The sequence below is a fragment of the Protopterus annectens genome, chromosome 1.part0, assembly GCF_019279795.1.
Source record: "Protopterus annectens isolate FY-2018-M chromosome 1.part0, PAN1.0, whole genome shotgun sequence".
Taxonomy (NCBI): Eukaryota; Metazoa; Chordata; order Ceratodontiformes; family Protopteridae; genus Protopterus; species Protopterus annectens.
In genome coordinates this window covers 1120295978-1120313047 of record NC_056725.1, presented here as the reverse complement: position 1 = coordinate 1120313047, position 17070 = coordinate 1120295978, and the positions used below count along the sequence as shown (strand labels likewise).

The 17070-nt window shown below is 37.7% G+C and overlaps 1 protein-coding gene across 1 annotated transcript; it reads right to left on the bottom strand.

Annotated features, from left to right (window-relative positions):
* Positions 1–4131: 4131 nt before the first annotated feature.
* OSR1 (odd-skipped related transcription factor 1) lies at positions 4132–16832 on the bottom strand. Its single transcript, XM_044065028.1, has 3 exons — positions 16593–16832; positions 7792–8503; positions 4132–5971 (listed from the first exon to the last, which is right to left on the bottom strand). The coding sequence occupies exons 1-3, from the start codon at positions 16714–16716 to the stop codon at positions 5836–5838; spliced, it is 972 nt and encodes a 323-aa protein (XP_043920963.1). The 5' UTR covers positions 16717–16832; the 3' UTR covers positions 4132–5835.
* Between the last annotated feature and the right edge of the window lie 238 nt (positions 16833–17070).

Here is a 17070-nt window from a genome sequence, read left to right as displayed (position 1 = left end):
AAGGCCTAAGATAAGGTTTATGGATGTGGTGAGAGAGGACATGCAGGTGGGTGCTGTGACAGACCAAGATGCAGAGGACAGGAAGAAATGGAAACAGATGATCCTCAGTGGCGACCCCTAATGGGAACAGCTGAAAGAGAAAGAAGAAGTCTTGATTAAGTGTACTCTGATGATGTCTTGGACAAAATTGTGGAATAAAGTGGTGTGTACACTAAAGATATCTGTGCCTTTGTTACTCAGCCTGGTTCCAGTTTTGTTCTTCTGGTTTGTGGTTTACTGGACCTACAGACTTTTTATTGCATTCAGCATTAGACTCTTAACAAATGTTGTTTTATGATCTTATATAGGGCTAACATCACAGAGGTATGTTATCCACTGAGATTGATACATTTTCTTATACAGATTCTTTTTCTTTAATCTCTTCTGTTCTTATTCATGTAGACATACCTGAACATATGGCATTCTTTTTGAGATTGTTAGCGATGTATTTAGTTTAATAGTTGGTAAAGGTATTACAGTTAATTGAGTGGGTAGAAAAAATAATTGAATGGAAACATATGTTATGGAAACAAGTAGTCACTTTAATTGGCTTTCCTGAAAACTGGTCACAGTGGTGGACTACTTATAAAACAAAACATAAAACTGTATTTTGTAGTAGAAAAACAATTTCTCTGTAAAAAGAAAACATATTTCTCTACTTGGAAGAATTATGAGGCTTTCTTCAGTCTGTAGACTCTAATGTTTGCCTAGAAAGCGAGAGAGTTAGAGAATAGATATTCTATTAGCAAAGCAGTTCTATGTTGCACAGAGGTCTAAACAAAAAGTATCACCCATTTTCATAAGAAGTTTTAAAAATGATCCCAAGTTAATGCTAGAGTTACCTGATGCTGTTATGGCTACCACCCAGTCTGAAATAATGCAAACAGTGAAGACTTCCATTCAAACTTTGTTGTATCCATGTGAAACTGTTATAACACAATGGAATATCCCTCAGATTTCTATAGACGACATTAAGGTATTAGATGGTCACGTGTCTTTGTCAGAATTAGATTTTGTTAAAGATGACTTTTCTGCTGATTTGCACCCCCCCACCACCACCACCAAGTATAGAGGGCAATGCATATGACTTATATAAAAATATGTCTGAGACTGAGAGACAGAAACTGTTTTTTCTCGGTGTATTAAACGAATGGTTGGGTATCAGTATAACTAGTGAGTCTGTGTGTGACACTGTTATAAGAGTTATATTTAAAAGGGCACAAAGAATATATTCAAAACTGATGAGACTTTGCATTAACAAACATAGACTACATTAAATTTTCTGATTAAGTCATGTTTTCTTTAATAAATTTCATACAGGTCTTTTTGGAGTGAAGTGAAATAGAGCAGGGGAACTGTTAGCAGTGTCATGTGAAACTATTGGTAGTATTACTCATACTAAGAAAGGCCTGCTTACTTCATGAGATCCCAAGATAGCTTTTGATACTATTTCACATAAATGTATGTGGGATATACTGAAATCTTATGATATTAGTACTGAATTTTTGAATGTTCTACGTAGTATTTATGAAAATTCCTGGGTTCGACTTTTAATAAATGACCACTTTCGTAATAAAATTTAAATCTGTTTTGGTATCAAACAAGACTACCCAATGATGGAATTTAGGAATTTATTTACATTGGTGATGAATGCAACTGCAGAAGAATGTTAAAGTCTTTTAAGGATGCTTTATGAGAAACAGTATCACTCCTTATGCTGGATGGGTAATAGAAAGCTCACCCCGGGGATCACTCCAGTGGCTCTACTTGATAGAGGCAATGGGAACTAATGTCGAGCAGCACAATGCCAGGGCATTTCTATGGGCTAGGCTTGTAAAGGTTCCAGGGCCACTGGCCTAGTACTCACTTATGAATCTATGACATAATGATTTTAATTGTCTATAGTAAAGTAAAAAGGTTCCTAGAACACCTGATGTGTTAACTTATACAATTCTGAAATCATAAATAAATATATTTAATAATGAGAGACTGTGAATCTGTCATCAAGTTTGATGTTATAAGATTTAAATGAAATAAGTTACACCTTGCAAGCATCATTTCCCAAAGTTACAAATGAGCACACCTTCTGCAGTAGTATCAGAGGAAGATTGTGAAAGTGTACAAATGCAATTAATGAAGCAGTGTGTGGTGTACACTTGAACAAGTGTTTCCAAATGATCCCACACATTAGTGCTCCCTTAAACCCCATGATATGCACAATTCAAGTCCCCAAAAATTGACTTATTTCATCACTTTTCAAATGGATAAATCAATTGATTCTTACCCACTTTTTAAACACGATAATGGTCAAAACAGGAAAGGCAAATGGATCATATGTTTACATTTCTGAAGAAGAAAACTAATGTGTACATTTGGAAGGTAGTAAGTAACTGTACCATCCAAAAAAAAGCATGCAGACCTAATGATGTTGTCTTGTACACAGCAAGTTACTGAAAGTCAGGCTTGAACCACAAATTATGACATGGCAACATTAACCACTGTGCTACAAAATCCATTAAGCATACTTCAACCTGCAAAAATGGTGACATTTATTTTAATTATGGAAAATGTTACTCACCTTTTCAAATATTGCACCAGACTACCTTCATATAAATTTGAGGAGTCAGATGATGTTCGATAACTTTCATAGTACATTCCTCAAACAATACAGCATTAGATTGCATGATTATTTAGTTTATTTACAGGAACTGCTGAGACCTTAGCACAGTCATTTCCATGAGTTACACCTTGTAATCAGCTCTCAGAATGCAAATAGCCTGGATGAAAAGGCAACCACCTTTACATTCTGTGCCATCAAGCTTCAAACTTCTTGGGAATATGATGAATAAGTGTTCAAACACAATAGCAAAGGTCTTGTTTATCCTACTATTTTGATAATGCATATAGAGTTTTTTTTTTCCCTTAAAGCATTCAATCTTTGGTGTCATTGGGCCAAACATCACCAATTCAAATGAAAAATCACTGCACATTTCCTCATAGTGAAAATTCAGAAATTAAGCTTTTGGATCAAAATCCCTAACATTCCATCACTGCACTTATCAAAACCATTACAGCATCACCTTCCAAGCACAGTTCCATTAAATCACTTTGGGTGCCATGACTAAATTGTATTCCCATCACTCTAAAAGAAAAGGCTAGTTCTGAAGTGCCACACCTTGTTTGTCATGCCATGCAGACCACACAAGTAGTGCAACTATAAAGTTAAGGATAAAGTTCATGCATATCACACATTCCTTAAATATAAATATATGCAGTTGTGCCTCCCACCACATTTGCATATGTAGTTGTGGGTCATTCTATGTATACCCTATATGTTTTGTGCATGTTTTGTAGCATATAACAATAAAAATGTTCTTCATCGGAGATGTGTACTGTGTGACTTGTCTTTTCAGATTATTCTAAAATGCTGTTGGAAAGGTGGAATCATTGTGCAGAATAAGATAGCTATTATTTTCCGAGTATTTTGCAGATGTTGGGTAAGTGATGGAATGGCAGAATGTAACAACATGACTATTAGGGTTCAGAATTAGAACATGCAATTCTCAATTTCCAGTTGCGTCTAATACCCAGTGTATGTGTGAGTGTGTGTGTATGTGTGTGTGTGCGCGCGCGCACGCGCATATATGTATGCATGCACATGTGTGCTTTTCTATACATACAACCAATAAAGAAATTGAAATATGGATGCATGTCTGGAGGGACCCCTACAGAAACAAGCTGGCTGACAGCAGTACAGGGAATAAATTGTCTATCAGAAAGGAAACAGTGACATAAACACATATGACAGACCACAATAGCTAGAATGTACACAAGCAAGAGGATAATTAGTAAACCATTAATTGTATTTCGTGTTTAAAGCAGTATTTCAAGACTTCCCAAGTTTCTAACTTAGCCTTTCTCAACCTGTATCTACTTTATTTGTACTGCTCCCATTTACAAGTTGAAAAACTAGGTACAATTAGGAGAAAATGAAGTTGTTTTATCTCTGAGAAATTGTCACTGTGCATTTTAAATAAAAGCTCATTGTACACTGGGACAGCAAACACTCACAACATATATTTGCACACAGCATTGAATTTCTCATTGATTTTATTAAAAGAAATAATGCAAGAAATTGGCAAACAATATAAAACATTATTTTAATATGTCTATATTTCAAAGTGGCCCAAAATGAAGTAACATAAATAAGAGTTATTCATAAAGGATGAACTCCATCCAGGTTTCCAGAATGCTTTGATGTGTCAGGCTGGGTCAGGGCAAATAGTTTAGGTAAGAAAGAACTGTCACCTGCTATCGAATGAGAATATAACAACTTTATCCATATGTCTGATGTAAAGGAAACCCACTCGTTGTAATGGTAGATCCTCTATAGTCATTATAACTTAACTAATGACCCTTTATATACAAATGAAAACAGTTTAACAATTTTAAGCACACATTTAACTTTTGATTTATCCAAAAACTGCCGGACGTAATATGAAACTGCTCAAGATACCCCGAAAAAGCAGAATGCGATAGACACTGCACAGTACACTGTGTCACTGCTTGAATTTTTTTTATATTTCCGGTAAACATGTCAGACTTGAGACAGGATTTTGAACGCTGCATTTCATCAATTCATAACCTATAAATAGCGGAATGATGCATTGAATTAAGGTAATGAAATAGCACTATTGAACACTTTGAAGTGTGTGTGTGTGCGTGCGTGCGTGTGTGCATACTCGCATCCTCTTGCTTTATACAAAAGAAAGGATGCTTTTATTATTGCTTTTCTTACATTTCTTAAGCAAAATACTAACATTTTTCTCTAGCTTTGATTTTTTAATAAAACGAAAAGATGTTACATAAAAATTAATTTGTTCCTAGATTGTTTTTCAAACACCATAGATGACAATATGTCAAGGTTTATTTATGTAGTGCATTCAAAAGAAAATATATTCTATTGACTGGACAATGCAAGAAGTTTACACACTGGTTACCTGAATGATATCAGTATATCCTGTACAACTGCAGCGTCTTCTTTAAAATGACATGCTAAATTCTAGTAGTGTCCCGTTATTAAAACAGAAACTCAGACTAAAGTGTCCAAACAGCCATTTCAGCAAAAGTACAAATGTATGCTGCATTTTGCCTCCAGTCTTCATGTTCAATATTCTGCATCAATTTTGCTTTCAAAACCACTCCCCACTCCTGTAACTGCTTTCAGAGAGATTCTGGTCACATCAACCAAACTGCGGCTCTTGTATTCATTTCTGCGGCTCTGTGAAGGTCTTGTTGCAATTTCACAACTTAAACGGTCAGCCTTGCTTACAAACAGATGGCAGATCCACAAAGACTCGCAAGATCAAAACACTTACACATGCTTCCCTTTTGAACACTGGAGAAAACTGATGGTTTTGTTGCATTCTGCATCAGCACCAGTCCCCTTTAATGTAGCTGCTGGCCAACGGTGTCATATTCGGTACGGGTACCTGCAGGGGACACTCGAATGTTTGGTATCCCCGCCTACCGAAGAGTGAAGCCACAGTTTAAATGTCACATCTCAATTACCGCACTAGTCAGGTGGTAGTCCCACAAGCAATTTGCAGCAAAATTTAACTAGTGACCCCAAATAACTTTCTGTTTCACTCTCCGGTCTTCTTACATTATACCTTTAAGACGGCGCCCTACCTTTATATAAGCATCGTACTGTTAGTGTGCAAGTGTGACGTAAGTCGAGGGCCCATGGCATTTGTAAATTATGTTCCTTCTAACATACAGTCTATTTGACTTTATTCAGCATTTTATTTTTGATGGTTTAAGTTCCTTAACTTGCATGTGCAATGTTTTGTGAACTGCTAATGTCCTGGACTGACAAAAACCTTTTCCACATTCTTGGCACTTAAATGGCTTTTCTTTAGAATGAATGTATCTGCAGCAAAACAAAACAAAACAAAACAATTTACAGTTAAATTGTCAATCAGAAGAAACAAATTCAGTTAAAATTACATTTCTCTGAAGTTACTCCAGTAGGCGCGCGCTTGCACACACACACGCACGCACGCACACACACACGGTGCAGCCAGACGTTCATGTTCAACCAAGTTGCACTGCCTCTACCCCAGCCGATATAAAAACAGTAAAAAAGACATGTTTCCAACCGTTGCTCCCTACACTGAATACATTAATGTATCATGTTTCAATTGTTGTTACTTGTTACCACAACTCTGTGCTCTTTATGCTCAAATCCCTTATGTAGGTATTACTGTACAGCTGAACACATATTCTTGTCTTGCCCCTGCAACTCATGCTTTGGAGAAATAACTCGGAAACTAGTACGCACAGCATGGCTCATTACAATCACTAATTGTGTGTGTGTGTGTGTGTGTGTGTGTGTGTGTGTGTGTGTGTGTGTGTGTGTGTGTGTGTGTCTGTGTGTGTGTTTTGGTCCTCTCTACTCTTCAAATATACAGCATTGAAATATTACATTACAATTAGCATGCTCCTATAAAGCTGACTTAAATTTTCACAGAATGCATTTACTTATGTATTTTACACGTGATTATAGAAAAAGAGAAAACAACAGCACATATAAGGTAGTAGATAAATGTTAAGATATCACGGTTTATTGCCTCCTCAATGAGAGCCTATTTTGTAAAATCAAGGCTAGGGTATTTGCTTACTCCATAGACACAGATTGGTGGTCTACTGAAGTACTCGGGATGTTATTTCTCTTAGTCCTAGATACTCAGATGAGTGCAGAAGTACACTTTTTCTGAGCATCTATCAGAAACTGCGGGAGTCAAACAGTACACAATGAAAATGTTGCATACAGTATAAAACTACTCTAAGGCTATGTGGCACTGTGGCATGAAATACATTTTATTTCTAAGTATTTTCGAAGGTAAAGCAATGAGGTTAGTCCATGGAGGTTCATGGACCAATTTCAGACTCAGCCCGGGAGCAGTGCCGGGTCAGTGACTTGTTCAAAGTCACACAGTTACAATTGAGGCTCAGTGATAAGGAATTAGCGTCTAAAACAGACTTTCATGTCTATAAACAATAACAGTTGAACATAACGTGCCCTTTTCTTAAGTATTGGCGCGATCTTTTTTCAGCCGAATCAGTTTGTTAAATAATGGGTTAATGGTGCGGGGCAGGCTACCGCATGAAACCAGAGTATAAAATGCATGTTTCTTGCTACATCCCTACTTAAAATTGCATTGCTACTGGTTAATTTCACGGAAGCGATTACTATATTATTTTTCGGAGCTGTGCATGTTCTTATTCTTTGCTAGGAAGACTTCTGTTAGCGCAATCTTCTCTGCAAGAATTACACAATTTATAACTAACTATACAATAGGTACATTGAGCTGTGGAGTACCATGGAAATGATAACTTTTCACGTTGTTCAGTAAGCCATTCTTGTTGGTGACAATCTAGCAAGAAACGTTTGTAGATTCTCAAATCTATCATTTGTCCTGTCGTTTTATATTAACTGCTGTCAAACAAATAATCCAGTCTGAAAGCAAGTAGGGGCTGCAGTTTTGTGTATTAGACATTTGGTTTTGCATTTACAATTATTGTGGCCTCTGCAAGATACACTGCTTCGGAGATATGCTCGGGGAAAAAAATGTACCACTGACTCGTGTAAAACCAGAGGACAGACGCCCTAGTAAAAGCAGCCTGTATGTTTCAGATCTTCATTTTACCTATAAGACCTCAAAGTAAGTGGATGAAGTAAACGCATACCTGTGATCTCTGAGGTGGTCTTGTCTTCTGAAGGCTTTGTGGCAAATGTCACATGTGTATGGTCTTTCATCTGTGTGGGTCCGTTCGTGGATTAGGAGATTATAGGACTTGGTAAAGTGCCTCCCACAAAATTTGCAAACAAATTCTTTTTTTGTTTTTGAAGGTAGTCGACCCCTTGTAGGTTTTCTTTCTGAAGATAGCTTGGTGACATCCAAAAGGGGTCCCGCACCCAACGGAGAGACCTGTCCATCATTTTGCCTCATTAATTTCGAGTGGTCTTCTTGTGTAGCAGCCAAGGCTAAATTTGCGAAATCGAATCTTGGTTTCATCTTATTAAGGGAACTGTTGCTGTTCGTAACGTCCTGTTTTGGATGTACAATATGTGGAAATATTGGGATTGCTGGCAGCTGGAAACTAGTGTCTATCAGTCCAGATATTCCAGGTACTTTGGAAAAAGACGACCGGGGTAATGTCAGTGGTGGGTAACCCAGTGTCCAGTGATGAAGGTGTACAGCGTGCAGTGCACTGAAGCCATAGAGGTTGGGCAAATGGTCAGCTGGCACAGGTAGTCCATTGAAAGCTTGAAGGAAGGAGTAATTGGTGAGATGCACAGAAGGATGGATAGGTACAGGTGCTGGAAGAGCTTTACTGCCCATGGTCACCACCCCTGATGCCGAAGGCGCAGGGCAACCAGGAAATTGGTACAGCCTCCCTATCAAAGAGAAGGGAAAAATATAATTAGACAAACATATCGTCAGCATATTCTTTCTCATGTGCGCTAATTTAAGGAAACTTCATAACTGCCTACCTAATCATCATCTCGTTGCAACCACAGAGAAAACAAAACTGACTTCTAAATAAGACAGAAGCCAATATACAGACTGCAACACTTAGTTTACACTACTGATTCCCCTTAGGCATTTGTTCAAAGAGCACTGACCTCTCTGCACTATTCAGCCTTTGAACAGAGCATTACACTTTCAACATTATTCAAAGCAAGTTCTCTTCCATCTGGCCTTCTGGGCTCTAAACAAATAGAACATTGAAATAATTAACTTGAGCAAGCTGTAAAGATGCTATGCAACTTTTAAAGAAGTTTCCAGCACCAGTGTCTGATAAGAAGTATGTTGTGACATTGTGGTGTGAACAATAAACGGGGACAGTGACAATTTGCCATCAAACATTGCTGGCTATTGAAAAAAAACATGCGAATGTTCTCCTGTTCATTACAATGGTTTAACACTTCTATTCAGAGTAACTGAATTTAATGCACTGCAAGGAAAGGTATAATCCTAGAGCATCAGTGATTAATTAGAATTTAGTCCATTAACATAAAGGGGGAAAGGTACAGTGTTTCGAATACTTTTTACCCAACATAGCTATAACCACTTCATAGTAACACAAGTTCAGCACTCGTTGTAAATGCTACCTGTGGTGTCCCATGTGAATGCTGCTGTGAGGTCCTGGTGACACTGCAAAAACATATGGTGGCATGTATAAAGCAATTCACTGAATCCAAACTACAGTCTGATGGGGCGGCACTTGCCCATCTGTTCTGTCTTCAAAAATCCACCCTTTTATAGAGTTTTATGAATGAGTTCAGCAAGACAAAATCGGCATTTTACAGGTAACCCCTTACAAGCATACCTCTCACCTACGTCCGACATTCAGAGATATCTCTGACTTTGTTTCAAAAATGTGCTTTGTCCACCCTAAGTCCTCATAAAACTGATGGTTTCAGGAGTATTTGGTTGACTACATTTAATGAATAGTTATAACAGAGTTACAGAGTTCTTTTACTTCAAAAATGCATATTAATGGTTTACATACTGGCTTTCTTGACAAGCCCCTTTAAAAAGAACTCAATGGCGTACCTTATTTGGGGATGCAGTTTGCACTTCTCAAATTTTAAAAACAATAATTGTTAACTCTGAAAGAATGGGAGTGAAAACATACTTTTCAATCCCCTCTTCAGAATTTCTACCTTACTATCACAATACGCACGTTTGCAATGAAACAGGACACCCCTAAACTGAACTAAATAGAATATGACAGAGTGTAGTTAAGATGAGAAAGGGTTCTGTTCACAGGGTTATTAACACAGGGCCATTAACAATGCAAGCAAACACTGGAAACAAAGCTGGCTACTTAACCCTTTATGTGACTATCACTTTTAGTAGTATAATTATGAACATGTTCTTCTAATTGTAACTGAACTTTTGAAATTTTATGAACATGTTTTAATTGTAATTGCAGTGTTATATGTTTTAGCGTAGCAAGTCCTTCAAAAACAACTATTCTTTCTCCGGGTTCTTCACAACAAAACAAAAACCGTTTTAATAAAGTGTAAATGTAGTTTTAAAGTTATGAAGGGAGGGGCTGAAATTACTTCATGTGTAAGCTTTATGAACCTATATTATGTTACTAACCCTTTCTCCTCTATCAGAAACACACACACACACACACACACACATTATGTCACTTTCTATTTAGTTCAGTTTAGGGACGTCCTAGTTCATTACGCCCTAATTGTGACGATAAAGTAGAAATTCTGAAGAAGGTATTAAACAATGTTTCACTCCCACCCTTTCAGACATAACGCTTGTTATTAAAATTTGAGAAGACGTGCAAGCTGCATTCGTATGTTGACGTAATTTTGGAGAAAGCCGACGTCATAACACAAAGACAGGAGGTGTGAGACTTGCTTAAGAAAGACCGAGACAAATGTTTTGGCCAGTATTGCTAATAAGGGGTTGACTAAGGTCTAATCAGATAAACATTCTTATAGTTTCTTTTTTTTCTGCATGTAGTACCTTACAAAATTGTACTGCATTCGTATTATGCGTCCCATATGAAAGTGACGTAAAACACAGTAGAATTGTCTATCTTGGTGTCTCAGCATTAAAGCTAACTTTGCTTACTATGAAAGAAAACTAACAACCTGTTTTCCTTCCATACAAGGACGTACAAATAGTAAATTTGCAGTTAAATTTGTTGTTAGTTTTCCTGACACAAAGTTGCATTCGCCGTTTGTGGAAACAGATCAGAATTTTGAAATCCCAAACACTGTTTTTTAATTATTTTTCTTTTCCTTACTAAGGCGTGTACTTCGGTCTGACTCTCTGATCTCCGCCCCAAGCCCTTGTTTAACTGTATGCCTTATCAGGCTACGCACTGAAATATGCATCCCTGCGTAGGGGGGTCTATCTTTTGCAAATAAAATGGCTTCGAACAGCGTGCAATAAATGTGGGTTTATTTAGAGGGCATGCAAACAAAGTAAAACAATGAGCTCCAGTATAACAAAGTGTTCCCTTGCATATTTAAATGTCATACATAAATATGACATGCTAACAAGGTAAGCGGCTCTATTAGTCGTTTAGAAATGAAAGGTCCTTGTAGTTCACAACGAATTCAGCTGCAACGTGAGGGAATAAAGCTCAATAACACCTGCACTTGACACCTTTCCTAACCAGTCTGGGTGAAAATGAATTCTGCAATGATTCCTTTACTTTGAAAGATGTTCTACGGGATCAAATTAACGAATGGTACTTCTGTTTTATGTTTTACTTAATTTGTTTGATTAATTTTATTTATATTTATTATTCATTTTTGATCGACTTGCACAATTAATTAAACGAATGGACGACAGGGACTTGTTTGAGATGGGACGCCACTGGAACTTTCTTCAGCATTCGCAGTATGCACCCATTTCTCTCACGCTGCACTTCCTAAGACAAGGAAAGAGAGAAGCCACGATACATATTTTTGTACTCAGCGTTTTATTTCTGTCACTTTCCCCAGCATGCATACACTACACATACAAAAAACGAACCCCCCGCGTATTAAAACGCATTAATTTAGCCATGCACTTAATAAATGTGTGCATTACTGTAGAGTCCCAAAATAGTAGTACAATCTCTACGAAGGTGCGTGTATTGCAGTTGCAGTCATTAATTTGGGTAGAACAATGGGATTAACATCAGTGCAAAGATTATATTTGGCCAGTCACATCCTCAAATTCTTGTATATCATTTTCAACAACAAAACAATAAAACAGGATTGTTCCCCCTGTTGGAATATTACAGAAGGTAATGCATGTCCTAATTGCTCTACTTCAACTAATTGATATGAACTCTCTAAAGAATCAGGTGTGTATCTGTGTGTGTGTGTGTGGGGGGGGGGGCGATTTGAAGGAGGAGATCCCCCTGAAATGGGAACCTACAAAACTATAACTCATTTGTCCTATAACAACACTTCCTTTAAGTCTGTCTTACATAGATTGCTTCACCAGTATACTAACCTCTCTAAATCTGTACTTTCGGAATATATTTGCAGGATAGAATCAAATTACAATGCGGGCATTGTTACAACCCAAACATATGTGAACCTAAAGAGATTCCTCTTATCTGCTTCATCCGTACGTCCAGAGGCTAAGTGATATGTGCACAATGCTGACTGTTAATAAAACACATAAAACGCTGCAACTAGTCGCAGATTTCCTTGTTAAAAAAAATAATAATAACCCACATCAGATACACATTATAGCCCTTCCCCCATCGCACACACCATATCTCTCAAACTTTTAGTACAAAAAATCTGGACAAAGCCCAAAAGAGTTGTGGAACAAAGGACCATAAATAGGGACAATTGCTATATATTCCTCTTATAAACTTAGAAAGTTCCTATATAACATGAATTTGTTAACATGAATTTTTGAAGTATATGAGGTCTGAAACTCAAATATATGCCATTATTTAGTGACTTCAGTCCTCATCGATTTCCCAGAAAACCACAAACATTATGAGGAACAGGCAATTTCCTTGTGTGACGAAAGCCATGGTACCTTTTTGGCTAGGCTTATATAGGCCCTAGGCCCAACAGCATATGAACAAAAGTATGTGGCGAAAAACTGGGCAATCGAAAGGTATCAGAGACGAGCGCGCGCAAAAGCAAACAAATCGCTGAGGCATATCAATCTGAAGAAGATAGGTGGGGGGAGAAAGTATTTTAACGTTGAGAAAATCGGTACAGTTAAGACATACACAGTTTGACAGACAACATTATATATCATTTTCCGACTATGTTTATTTGAAGTTGTCATTTTTAATTCATGCACCGGTATGCAAACTGAACACTTCTTGCCCCAGTATTCGCTAAAATAGTTCATCTCATAAAAAAATGGAATGTGGTTTATAAAATGCACAGGTGGCAGCAGTCCATGTAAGAGTGTTGGTTTGGTATGATTTTTAGCATTATATGCAAATACACAATTTAGGGGAACATTTTACCCTGTCAAAATTCCCTTTTAATTTCATCACTATCATCAAAAGAGCACAATAACACGTTTGACTGTTGTATGGGTTGGCAAGGTGTGTGCTTTGTGCACTAAATGATCACAATTTTGGGGGCATAACAGAGCTGAGTGTTCAATCTGACCCAGGTATTGCAATGCTTTAGACAAGCCTTTCATTTGTTGCAATAGGCATTGCCTTGTTGTGTTTGCCCTTTAGTCTGGCTCTTTCTTGTGTTACCACTATTCTAAAACTTGTTAGAATCACTTACGAACATACAAACTACGGAATCGCTAAATACCGCTGAACTGTCCCTGATTTTGACTCAAATTTTAATTCAGTCCCTCTTAATCCTTCTTAAAACTGGTGATTTTTGGAGAAAATGGGGTGAATTACACTTAAGTAATGGTACTAATTAAGAGGTATAGACTACTTTTACTTTAGTAAATATGTATTAATTCACGTTGTGTTATTCTTTCAAGCTCGCATGCTAGTAGTGCTAATATTTTAAAAGTGTCCCTGATTGTCCGCGATTCTGATTCTGTCAAAATGTGTCCCTGATTTATTAAGTTATGCCTTAAAACAATGTTTTATACTGTCTCGTGATTAATGTCTGCATGTCATATTATGCTATAACAAATAATACATCAGCAAGACATCAATATATTCTTCAAAAACTGCATAAGAGCAATGTTTTATGAATCAAGTATTTCTACCCACTTTCAGTACTGTAAGAATGCTTATTTCTTCCATACAAATTAATGCAAAATTTCCTATGTTTTCTTGGGCCTGCTCTGTAATTGCTGTACTTTGTGTCACTTGGCTCGTGCTATGTCTGAAAAAAGGGTTCTTGGACCAGCGCAGCTACCCAGTTAACAATCATATATACATATATATGTACACAACAATCTAAGTGCTTTCCGTTGGGGTTCTCCGCTGTGATTCTGAAGGCCAGGGTCAGGTTTCGTACTACACAAAGACTGAGAACTTCGGAATGTCCTTTACCAAGCATGCACATACAATATGTTCAACAACTGCAGCTCTCCCAGGTGACCTCTTCCTCCCCACCTGGGATTACTCATTGCCAGATTATGTGGTTGGGGATGTTCTTAAACTGTGCTAACAAGGAGATGAAACAGTGCTGATCTGGGAAGCAGGAAGTGTAGAAAAGTGAGCTGGAACACACATCAAAACGAGCTCCTGAAAGATAAAAACGAACCTTTCCTTTATCGGCACTACCACTAAAGTTATTAAAAGAAGAAAGAAGTATTTTTGAGCCTGCATTCCTAAATAAAAGGTGACATACATTCATACCATCTCCCTGCACCTACTTCAGCACCCTTAGGAAGCAGCTACGCTTTGGCACACTGATTCTTTACTACCTTTACTAATTTCCAAACTTTAGACATCATTCGCTCTGGTACTTTCCTCACTACTTATCGGTCAATAGATTGGTGATTGAAATTATGATGCCTCTCTGAAAGAAATGTTAGGGTGGTTTGTTTTCTTTGGTATCACTGGCTGTTTATCTATGTTGCTTCTTAAATGTAATGTTTCATAAAGTCCGAAAATAGGAGTACCTCTCAAACACACACACAGTTCAGTCACCATAATTCGGCGAAGCTTAGTGAAAATACAGCCATGGAAATGAAGACAAATGCCACTTCCCCGGTCGCTTAATAATACCCTCAAGTGTATTCTACTCGCTGTCTTGTGTCACCCGTGAGACTCTTAAAATAACATTTAATCTTAATCCTTACATCTCTTTTTGGAAAGCACAGTTTGAAAAGTATTATTGAGTTCACTTCCATTAGCAATCTCACCACCATTCTTTACCTCGTGCTACAGTTGTCAAGTCACTACTAACTTCACCATTCACAATGGGTGCACACTAATAAAGTAACATGACTTTTTATAACTACAAATTCACATCTGGCAGGATTGCAACTGCTGTCTCGTTAAATTATTGATTTGATAACTTTAACCGAGAGATGTTAACTTCTTCTACCTCCTACCACAATACTGCCCATCAGTTCGACTAATTTAATGTGCTAGTCTCGCTTGGGAAATGCTTTACACATTTCCTGCAGATACCCTACTGGTACTTTCCTGTCACCTAAAATGTAACACATTAGTAATGCCAACAAGTTGAAAGAGGAAGAAAGAGAGAAAGAAATGTATTTAAAATGCAAAAGTAACAAAGCATGCAGATACAGTAGAAGACGAGGGTCTAAAGATTAAGGGTTGTGATGCCCTTCAGAGGTTTGCAGCTAAAAATAAAGAGGTATTTTAAAACATATTAGTTAACTGCATGCCATACAACTCACGTTCAAGAAATCTGGACAAAGCCAAGAAATGGAGGGGGAGGGTAAAAGGTCCAAAAAGTGGGGCAAATTATCTTATACACTTAAAGGTTATTAGAATAACAGGTTTTGCATCAGTATGCATTTTCTGAAAGGTATGAAATCTGAAACTCGAATATCTGTCATCATTTTGTAACTTCAATTCTCAGTGATTTGCCAGAAAACCACAAATTTTACGAAGAACAGACCAATACTGTGAAGCAAAAATCTGGACACTTGAGAGGTATGTAATGCATACACGCCTGTGCTATGATCCCCACAACTGCAAAATACTACAACCCATTACAAAAACTGTGAATGTATATTGGTATGGGTGGGGTAATCGTTCTTTTAATGTACGGTTTAAATATGAATAAAGCCAAATCCGTTTTATAGCATGATTTTTTTTCAAAGCCAGACCCAAAAGCTTGTACCTGTTCACTATAAAACTGTAACCAGCCTTCAGTTAAAATAATTTTTATAAGGCTAACTCTGAAGCAAATATTCAGTTCTTTAACATAAGATGTACAAACCGTTCATTTTATAAAATAGTGACATCTGGTGAATAAGAACAGGGATTAAACTCTTGACATCTTTGTTGCAGTCAGACTAGGAAAAGCAAATTCAGGATTCAAGCAAAACTGATGAGCTACATGACTACCACTACGAAACAGCTGAGCAACTGTCAACATGTGAACTCTACTTTAGTGGGACTTTGGGCAGCAACAGACGCAAGCAACGTTATGTAATAACACTATGGCTAGCTAGCAAACTAACACTAATAATGACTTGTATTAATACATAATACTGAATAGGAGGACACCTGCAGTTACTTTTTAGCTTACAGGTAAGCAGTTTTAAATGGTATGAAAAACAATCCTAACTCGTATATATGGCAAATTCTTTTTTCACTATGTTTACCAGTCTAAAGTGAATTGGCGTTGGGACGACCCACGCTAAAAAGAGACATTGCATACGTGTTCCTTGGTATACTTTCCTGGTAGACTGTTCAAGGACTGCAGTCTACCTGAACATCTTTCCAGCAATGCGCACAAATCCTCAGCAAAACTCACAGTGTGACCATCTCCACCTTTCTAAAAGAAGAAACAGCTCGAACCCATTCACCACCATCATGCAGAGAAAAACCGTTAAAGTCAGGTTTTGTACCTAATTCCAATAAACTGTCCACCGAAGTCAACGACGTTGCCTTCTCGCTGGAACTTGGCACCAGAAGTTTGGATCCGACCCCGAGATCGGATCCTTCAGCACAAAGACAAGACGATGTTGGCATGCTCCTGAGCCTTAATGCAAACCTTGTGAACCTCTGTTGAAATGCACCATAAAAAGACACCAAATGACCCTTTGTGTTCGTAGCTGTGGAAGCTGGATCACTGTGCCTGAAACATTGTCAAACTGGTCTTAAAAGTTTTCCCTGAAACCGCCTACTTTTTGCAAGCTTCTCTCAGGACGCATGCGCACTGCATGCCTGTTGGATTCCCAACTTTTTGTTAACTTCGTGTAAACACAGTTTGGACAACCCCTTTAACATGCCAGAAAGTTAGTCTGCAAGCCACTTCAGTTTAAAGGGGCAGGGAATGACACCATTTGGAGTCATTTACATACACAGTAACACATGGAGAGACTG

Excerpts from the sequence above, each read along its gene's own strand:
- OSR1 (XM_044065028.1), bottom strand. The coding sequence starts at position 16,716 with ATGCCAACATCGTCTTGTCTTTGTGCTGAAGGATCCGATCTCGGGGTC. Across the intron at positions 8,504-16,592 it reads GGACAGTTTATTGGAATTAG|GGAGGCTGTACCAATTTCCT; the intron begins GTACAAAACCTG and ends TCTCTTTGATAG. Across the intron at positions 5,972-7,791 it reads GACCACCTCAGAGATCACAG|ATACATTCATTCTAAAGAAA; the intron begins GTATGCGTTTAC and ends GTTTTGCTGCAG.